The sequence below is a fragment of the Choloepus didactylus genome (genome assembly GCF_015220235.1).
Source record: "Choloepus didactylus isolate mChoDid1 chromosome 5 unlocalized genomic scaffold, mChoDid1.pri SUPER_5_unloc1, whole genome shotgun sequence".
NCBI lineage: Eukaryota > Metazoa > Chordata > Mammalia > Pilosa > Megalonychidae > Choloepus > Choloepus didactylus.
The window spans coordinates 282,485-292,615 of record NW_023637573.1 but is presented as its reverse complement, the minus strand read 5'-3'; the positions used below and the strand labels follow the sequence as shown (position 1 = coordinate 292,615).

The 10,131-nt window shown below is 39.1% G+C and overlaps 1 protein-coding gene across 1 annotated transcript; it reads right to left on the bottom strand.

Moving 5' to 3' along the window:
• Positions 1 to 5,431: 5,431 nt before the first annotated feature.
• LOC119524344 (thyroid receptor-interacting protein 11-like) lies at positions 5,432 to 8,506 on the bottom strand. Its single transcript, XM_037822933.1, has one exon. It carries the CDS (start codon positions 8,504 to 8,506, stop codon positions 5,432 to 5,434), a length of 3,075 nt encoding a protein of 1,024 aa, XP_037678861.1.
• Positions 8,507 to 10,131: the final 1,625 nt, after the last annotated feature.

The window sequence follows — 10,131 nt, the reverse complement described above, 5'->3', positions numbered from 1 at the left end:
TTTAGCAAAGTAGTGGGATACAAGATTAATGCACATAAGTCAGTAATGTTTCTATATACTAGAAATAAGCTAACTGAAGGGACACTCAAGAAAAAGATACCATTTTCAATAGCAACTAAAAAAATCAAGTACCTAGGAATAAACTTAACCAAAGATGGAAAAGACCTATAAAAAGTAAACTACATAACTCTACTAAAAGAAATAGAAAGGGACCTTAAAAGATGGAAAAATATTCCATGTTCATGGATATGAAGGCTAAATGTCATTAAGATGAGGAATTCTACCCAAACTCATCTACAGATTCAATGCAATCGCAATCAAAATTCCAACAACCTACTTTGCAGACTTGGAAAAGCTAGTTATCAAATTTATTTGGAAAGGGAAGATGCCTCAAATTTTTAAAAACACTATAAAAAAGAAAAATGAAGTGGGAGGACTTACATTCCCTGAATTTGAAGCTTACTATAAAGCCACAGTAGTCAAAACAGCATGGTACTGGCACAAAGATAGATATATCGATCAATGGAATAGAACCGAGAATTTGGAGATAGACCTCCAGATCTATGGCTGACTGATTTTTGATAAGGCCCCCAAAGCCACTGACCTGGGACATAACAGTCTTTTCAACAAATGGGGCTGGGAGAGTTGGATATCCATATCCAAAAGAATGAAAGAGGACCCCTATCTCACATGCTACATAAAAATTTACTCAAAGTGGGCTGAAGACCTCAGTATAAGACAGTACCATGAAACTCCTAGAAGATAATGTAGGGAGACATCTTGAAGACCTTGTATCAGGAGGTCACTTCCTAGAGCTTATACCCAAAGCACAAGCAGCAAAGGAAAAAATAGGTAAATGGGAACTCCTCAAGCTTAAAAGTTTCTGTACCTCAAAAGAATTTGTCAAAAAGGTGAAAAGGCAGCCAACTCAATGGGAAAAAAATTTTGGAAACCATATATCTGACAAAAGACTGATATCTTCCATATGTAAAGAAATCCTACAACTCAATGACAATAGTACAGACAGCCCAATTGTAAAATGGGCAAAAGATGTGAAGAGATAATTCCCTGAATGGGAAATACAAATGGCCAAGAAACACATGAGAAAATGTTTAGCTTCCCTAGCTGTTAGAGAGATGCAAATTAAGACCACAACAAGATACCATCTCACACCAATTAGTATGGCTGCCAGTAAGCAAACAGGAAACTACAAATGCTGGAGAGGATGTGGAAAAAATGGAACTCGTATTCACTGTTGGTGGGACTGTATAATGGTTCAGCCACTCTGGAAGACAGTCTGGCAATTCTTTAGAAAACTACATATAGTGTTACCTTTTGATCCAGCAATTGCACATCTCGGTATATATCCAGAAGATCTGAAAGCAATGATGGGAACAGATATCTGCACGCCAATGTTTATAGCAGCATTATTCACAATTGCCAAGAGATGGAAACAACCCAAATGCCCTTCAACAGATGAGTGGATAGATAAAATGTGGTATATACATACAATGGAATACTACACAGCAGTAAGAAGGAATGATGTCTTAAAACATATGACAACTTGGATGAACCTTGAAGACAAAATACTGAGCTAAATAAGCCAGGCACACATAGTGGTGCATGCCACCATTAATGTGAACATTGCTGGGGGAGAATGCAGGTGTGTTGGGTTTCCCCACCTCGATGGTTGTTGATGTGCTCACAGACATTGGGGACTGGTGGTTTGATGGCCTGAGCCCTCAATCATGGGACTTGCCCTTGGGAAGACTGTTATTGCAAAGGAGAGGCTAGGCTTGCTCGTAACTTGCCTAAGATGCTCCTCCTGCATGCCTCTTTGTTGCTCAGATGTGGCCCTCTCTCTCTAGCTAAGCCAACTTGGCAGGAGAAATCACTGCCCTCCCCCCTACATGGGATCAGACACCCAGGGGTGTAAATACCCTTGGCAATGTGGAATATGACTCCCAGGGAGGAATCTGGACCTGGCATCATGGGATGGAGAATGTCTTCTTGACCAAAAGGGGGATGTGAAAGGAAATGAAATAAATTTCAGTGGCAGAGAGATTCCAAAAGGAGCTGAGAGGTCACTCTGGTGGGCACTCTTACGCATAATATAGACAATGCTTTTTAAGTTCTAATGAATTGGAATAGCTAGCAGTAAATACCTGAAACTATCAAACTACAACCCAGAACCCTTGAATCTTGAAATCGATTGTATAAAAATGTAGCCTATGAGGGGTGACAATGTAATTGGGAAAGCCATGTGGATCACACTCCCTTTGTCTCATTTATGGATGGATGAGTAGAAAAATGGGGGCAAAAAAAAAAAAAAAGAAAGAATACCCAGTGTTCTTTTTTAACTTTAATTATTCTTTTTCACTTTAATTTTTATTCTAATTACATTTGTGTGCATGGTAACAAAAATGTTCAAAAATTAATTTTGGTGTTGGATACACAGCTCTATGGTGGTGCTGTGAATGACTGTATGCTTTGTATGACTGCATGGCATGTGAATATATCTTAATAAAATTGAATTATTTAAAAAAATGTTAGTGGGAAATTTGCAAATGAATGTGTTTTCTTTAGAAACCTAAATTATTTTACAATATACTAGAACTTATAGCTCTGAAGAGGAATCAAGTCAACTAAAGGAGATGCTTTAGCTGAAGAAAATGAAATTCCACCCTTGAATTTTATTTTATCACCACTCAGCTGTGAAACATAGGGTCAAATCCAGTTTTGTTTGAAGCATCATGGGGTGCCCACTTGAAAGCAATCTAATAAACTCTGGTCAGCCCTGGAGGAGAAGAGATCCCTGAGACTGGACTGCAGGAACATTTTGGCCCTTGACAATCCAAAATTATTTGACCTAACTCCTATCCTCTAACGGGCAGAGCATTTGCTGAGCAGTGGATACTTTACTTCTTTTACAGAGATATAACAGCATGTAACACTTAGAATCACAGAATAGCAGCTTTAATGGTTTAGTTATTATTTCATTCAACTCAATGAAAGCTTGAATCTGCTCAGCATCTCTACTCCCTGAGGCAATACTTCTCACTGTAGAGCATTTCTAATCATTAGAAAGTTTGTACTGTGAGGTCCAAGAGTCATGGAAAAGATGTTCTAGAAAAAATAATGGATTTGAAAGAATAGGTGAATTAGAGTTTGGAACACATGTCAGTTACATATTCTAAAAACAAGGAAAGAAAAAAAAGAAGTATGATTAGAAATTACAGCAAAAATCAGAGTGATAGAATAATTGCATCTTATTGATGTCCCTGTCTAAATTTGACAACCTGGAAATATTTGATGTTAGGCAGTAAAGGTAAATTAATGTTATGAATCAGCTAAGATTGAAACAGGAAGATTATCCTGGATTAGATTACTGGGTGGACTCAAGGTAAAAACAAGGGCTGTAAAAGTGGAAGAGGGAGGCAGAATAGCACAGAGGAGATGTGATAATGGAAGTAGTGTCAGAGTGATGTGACATGAGAGAGATTCAACAGCCCATTGCTGACTTTGAAGACCAATGAAGGGGTCTGTATTTGTCAGTGTTCTCCAGAGAAACAGAACTGACAGTGTGTGGATATACACACCCTGACATTTGTTACAGGAATTGGCTCATCCGACTGTGGGGACTGGCAAGTCTGAATTCCAGAGAGAAGGCTGCCGGGTGGGAAACCCTGATGACGGTTTCCATGAGTTCCCCAGGAGAAGCTGCTATCTAAAGGGAGACAGAAATTCTCCTTTCTGACTGCTGAAATTATCTGTTCTCCCATTAAAGCCTTCAACTGATTGGATGAGCCTTCTATTATTGCTGAAGGCAATGGCTGATGATGATTGAAGCAATCAACTGATTAATGATTTAAATCTAAGACATATCATCACAGTAACAATCAGGCTACTGCTTGTAAACAATGTGACAGCATAACCAAGACAAGTTAGCACATGAGCTTAATCCCCACAGTCTACTCATTATCAGCTTGGTACCTATACACATCTCCATAAACCATACTTTATCAGTAAATGAAATTAATAACAGTCAGTCATACTTTTGCCTAACATAATTCAACTGACCTGTGTGCAACCAGAAATGCACTCACTCTTTCCCTAGAAGATGATGCAAGTCCATAGGTAATATTCACTCTTAAACATCATATGCTGTAACTTAAATAGTAGGACGTAAAGTTAACACAACTTATTTATATTATAAGGGAATAAGATACGGAATAAAACAAAGGCATTTGCTTTATGTATATGTACTAGCATGTTCATAGCATCTTTAGGAAAAAATACTCATAATCATCACAGTTCTCATTTCTGTAAATGGTCACATGGCTGTAGTTCATATTTATAACTACCTTCTTCCACTACCCATTCCATGTTACTTTACCCTCCGCAAGCAACTCAGGTGGTTGTGGTTCTTTGCCTGTTGGGAAGACCCAAACCTCCATTCCTTAAGTTTCTATGCCATTAGTAAGCCTGCCTGGATTGCATTGCTGCAAATTTCCAGAGGGTTTTAATACCAGGAATTGGCAGTACTAAGAGACACCCTAAGGGATCTCCTAGATTCCAGGTTAACACTACTTTACCTCCATTATGCAGTAGGAGTCCTATTCCCCATGATAATCAGGACCAGTCTCCACTCCTGTAAGCCTCAGGAAAGGGAATGTGGGAATCCTGGAGAAGCTGGAAAAAGCAAGTACTCAGATTTTCCCCTAAGGATTCCAGACAAAAATGCAACCCAGACAGCACTTTGTTCATACCAGATGACCCATTTCAGAGATCCTGCCCCCAGAACTCTAATGTAATGTAACACATACCTTCTGACATGATAGAGGTGTCCCAGAAACCAGCAGCCTGTCTTCAGAGACAAGGGGTTTCCCTGTTACTGCATTCTCAAGGCCTTAGAAATTAAATTTTAAGTTAATAAATCCCCTTAATAAAAGCCAACCCATATCTGGTATATTGCATTCCAGCAGCTTTACCAAACCAAAACATCTACCAGGTTTTCTTCTTTTCTTTTCTATTTTTTTTTCTATTTCTAAATCAAGATAAAAGATAAATCAAATGACTCTTGTTTAAATGAGCTTATAAAATCAGAGAAGGAGATAAACTGATATATGGTACTTGTATTTCTTTCTTCTTTCTCTTTTTCATGAATTAAATTAAAATATAAATTAAAAGTTTTCAATTTAAATGGGGTCAAGTGAGAGAAGTAAAACAGAAGATTATATAGCAAACACTATTTCTATGACATCTGCAATTTCTAAAAATGCTAATTTTTATTAAACTTAGAGAAAGTACAACTAAAAGCAAATACATGACTTCTTCTGAAAGGCCACTTGTGATAAAGTACATACACATTGTGTTCTTGGTTTTGTTTGTTTTCAAAGGGCTACATTGTTTCTCACTTAAGAATCACCTATTACTTTAAAAGGTCTTTGCCAGCTCCAGCACTGTTAGCAGGTAACACTGGAAAAGGTGTAAATGTTGTCAACACATCACAAATTGGGTTCAAAAGAAGATTCCCAGGCCCACCAGTTCCAAGTCCACCTGGGTGAATAAGTGACACAGCTGCAGAACAGGGAGCTAAGAGTGGATTCAAATCTGCTCTTCCACTGCTTCTGGACTGTGCTGTATCTTTAAAATTTTGTCCTACATTTGTGGCTAGTTTAGCCCTTCCTGGTAAACCTAGGGGCTTCCTATCACGAAGAGATCGCTTTTGTGGTGGAATATATGGATAAGATTCTGTTTGTAGAAATGTATTGAAAAGCTCTGAGAAAGAACTGTTAAGTGCAGGTTGCTGACTTGCTCTCACAGGTGTTTGGGGAACATTTTTTGATCCTCCTCCAAGCCACCTACTCATCCACGTGGTAGCACCACCTTGATCATCACAGAACAATTTCTCCATCTCCTCCTTTTTCATTCCAAGGATGCTTCCCATTAATCTTAACACTTCTTGCCGCTCACTTTTTGGAGTTTGAAAATAGCCTATTAAGAGATTTCTCAGAAGTACCTTGTCCACTTTTCCTTCTGTGTCATTTACCAAGTTCATCCATTTGTTTTGAATGTCAGCTAACATTCCCTGTTGGACCTCATTGTGTTTTTGAAGTTCTTCAATTTGTTCTTCCTGTAGATGTAACTGTTGTGTGAGTCTCGATGCTGAGTCCAAAGCAGCATTGGCTTCATCCAAACTGTCCTGTAAAGACACCAGCTTTCCTTCTAAGTTTTCAGCCTTTTTCTTCCACTTACTTACAAGCGCACTTTGCTCTTCTAGTTCAGCAGCATACATAGCTCTTTCCTCTTGTTGCGCACGCTCTAGTACCATCTGTAGGTTGGCTAGTGATAGAGCATACTGCTTTACCTCATCTTGTGACACCGAAAGCTGAAGAGCGGTTTCATCCCTCTGCTTGGAGACTACATTCAGTTGTTCCTGCAATGACTCTACCTGCAAACTGGCTTGATGACTTGCATTTTCCAGTGCATTAGAGGATGAAACTAGCTTCTCCTCCAATACTGTGACTTCTTTTCTTAGGTTAGCCTCTCTCTCGGCTGCAGCCAGAGCTTCACCAGTATAAAAATCCTGTGATTCTACAAGTTGATGACGCAGTCTCTCTAGCTCCTGGATTAAGCGTAATACTTTATCATGTAAATCCTTCACCTCATTAAGTAGGGAACTGTTTTCCATTTGTTTCTGTTTCAGGGCCAACATGACATGGTCTCTTTCCTCTTGAAATGTAACTGTCTTCTGCATCGACTGAACTGTATTTAAAAGCTGATTTAACTCCCCAGTCTTGCCCTGTTCTTTTTCTTTCAATAGTTGCTCAAAAGCAAGAGCCTTCTCATTTATCTCCTGGCGTTCAAACTCCCTTTCTTGCAGCATCATAGTAAACTTCATGTTAGTCTCTTGTAATGCTTGACATTCTGTTTGCTTTACCCTGGATATTTCTACTAGTTTTCCATTTTCCTCTTTTAGTTGACACATGTCCATTTCTAAAATTGATATTCTCTCCTTTAGGTTTGTTACTGCCTGCCTCAGAAGTTCATTTTCATTCACTTGGTTAGTGAAAGTTTTATTTAAAGAACGTAACTGATCATATTTGGCTTTGAGTAAGAGGTCTTTACCCTTAAGCAACTTTTGTAAAACATCTTGTTTTTCCTTTAGCTGCTTAATTTCTGAATCAGTTTGTTCATGTTCTTTTCTTTCTAGCTCTGAGGTGGCAGCAATCGAATCAGACAATCTATGGTTATTTTCCTGGAGAGTTTGAATTGTTGCATCTTTTTCCTGCAGTGATTTTCTTAATTTTTCTATTTCTTGTTGAAGCAATTTAGAAGGTTCACTAGGTATATCAGACTTAACTGCCCCGAGAGATTCTTCTGACTCTGAAACAAGTGATGATCCAGAAAAGAGCCGTTGTGAAATAATATCAAGTTTTCCTACAAGATGATCCTTGGTATTCAAAAGTTGCCCTAAGCTGCGCTGAACTTGTGCTAATTCCTGACCCAAAGTTTTGAGTTTGGTTTCCTTCTGGTCATAACTTTGGATTAGGCCAGTATATTCTACCTGCAGTTTAGAGTTATTATCACTGTCAATCAAAACCTGGGTCTGAAGTTTTTGAAGTTCTTCCTGTTGTTGGGCTGACTCATGTTCCATATTTTGCACTGTGGTCATCACCTGTTGTTTCCACTCTTCCATTTTCATCACTTGCTGTTTTAATTTATCTCGTTCCTGTAGAAGCTCCTCAAACTGATTACTGTTAACACCTCCAACCTCATTTCCTGTGTTAGATGTCTGTAACACTGTCAACAAAGTCTGACATTTCTGACTTAATGCATCTATTTCAATGTCTTTTTCTCGAATGATAAGTGATAAATTCTGAACAGTTTTTCTAAGCATTTCCTGGCCACTACTTTCCAATCTAGTGGACAATTTTTTATTTTCATCTTGCAGCTTAATAAGTGCTGCTTGTTGGGCAGCAGCCGTGTCTATCATTTGGTGATGTTCTGTTTTTAGGCGGCTATTTTCCCTAGTCTTCTCATCCAAAACAGCTAATATTTGTCCTCTCTCCACGGCGTAGGCCTGTAGTTGCTGTTGAAGGTAAACAACATCCTGGGTGTAAGAAGCTGAAGACATTCTTGCATGAAGAGCTTTTATCTCCAAATCCCTCTGCTGGATGATCTGAGTTAGTTTACCAACCTCGTCTTTGGACAGCTGATCAATCTGTTTTGTTAAAGTCAGATTTTTTTCTTGCAGAAATTTAATCTCCAACTCTCGTTCTGTTAATTTTTCATTTTGCATGTCTAATTCTTTAGTAATGTTCCCTTTATCATCTCTAATTTGGAAAACTCTCTTTTTTTCATCATCCAGATCTTGGGTGATGCCTGTTAGTGACTTATCCCTTCTAGAGGTTGAAATCTGGCCTGTGAGGGAAGCCAGGCTGCCCCCCATGTGGCCCAGAGACTGGCCCAAGCCAGAGCCAAGGCCTCGAAACCAGTTCATGGCTGTGGGTTGTAAAGCGACGTGGTCCACTCCCTCTCTGTAGAGAGTGTCCAGTGTTGCCGGACATTCCCACCAAGTGTCCTCAAACTGCTGTGAGCTAGTCGGAATCACTGCACTCAGGATTCCACATCACAAAGGGCTTCCTAGGCAACAGTGACCTCAGCACCCACCAACTGCCTGGCTCTGCCCAGCACCTTAAAGGGCCAGCCTGTCACACAGTTACACAGCCAGCCCCGCGGGGCCTCTGCTCTTTCCAGTGATTTTCCACTGCCAGGGTTGGCTACTTCTTCCCCCTTTTCATTGACCATTCTCAAATGGTCAGTGGGCAACTCCCGCCAACTCAACGGCCATCACCATGGCACCCTCTCTAAGAGCTGCAACTGATCATAAAGAGGCGCCATGGTGGCTTTCTCCCTAGTTATAATTTGAATCAGAAAATCAAATTTTATAATGAAGAATTTGGCCTCTTATAGTAATTATTAGTTTCAGCTCATGGAAATTATTTATTCTCTCCAAATGGGGACAAGAATAGAATTCACATAAAACAGATATTTATATATCTGATTTACTAAACTATTGTTTTTACACCATGGCCAAAGCGAGTAGTGAAGGTTAAAGTCAGGTGACACACCTTACTGATTCCATCAATATAATGCAGATTCTGAAATCTGCTTATGCTCCATACAATAGGAAAAGCAAAGTGATATTTTGATCTATGACACAATATGAATTATTCTACAGGAAAGAACCCAGGAATCTCATGAAAAGACAGGATATGTTAATGGTATGTTACAATTTGCCTTACAATGTGACATGCTCTTTGGTACATGGTCTATAATGAAGAATAGAGGTGGAGTGATTTGTCATCAGTTAATATAGAGCCATCATAGAATTCTAAATTACCTATTGCTGGACACAATTTTGTCAAATAGCCTAAATTTGCATATAAGTTAAGAAAAGTGAAAAAAATTATGATGTACTTTCAACTTTCTTTCGACTGTAATTGGCCTTTAGTAAATTATTGGTGACTGCAGAAATTATTGAGGTTAGTCATGTGAATAGAGTATTTGGTATTTAAAGAAAATTATTTTGATATTTTACCCATTAAGTTGTGCTGTGCCCCATCCCTTTGACTCTGGGAGGGCTTGTGAGTGCTTTGATCAAGAGAATAGCAGAAATGAGCCTGGAGGGTCCATGTGTAGCCACTTCAGTGGACAGCCCTGGCTGAGCTCTGAGCAGACAGCCAGCATCATATGTCCTTTAGATAAATGAACCATCTTGGTCCAGAGCAGTTGAGCTTTCAGATCCCTGCCTCCCCAACCAGTATCTGACTGCAATCACATGAGAGGATGCAAGCAAGAACTGACCTGCTGAGCCGGCTCACATTCATCACTGACAATATTATCAACAGAGCAAAATGTTCTTTTAGCCTGCTATGTATAATCAGTGTCACAGTAATAGTATCCGGAATGAGTGTGTACCCAGGAATTCATTTATTTGTACCTCTTGGTATGGTTGAAAGAAGCAGATGAACTATGGACAAATGCAAACCTTTGCATTTTACTCTTTGTTAATAGAGTGGTTATAGAAAAACCACTTAACCCTAAGTTTTCATTTCAGTATCT

Bases quoted from the DNA above. Each gene is read 5' to 3' on its own strand.
- LOC119524344 (XM_037822933.1), bottom strand. From the start codon at position 8,506: ATGAACTGGTTTCGAGGCCTTGGCTCTGGCTTGGGCCAGTCTCTGGGC.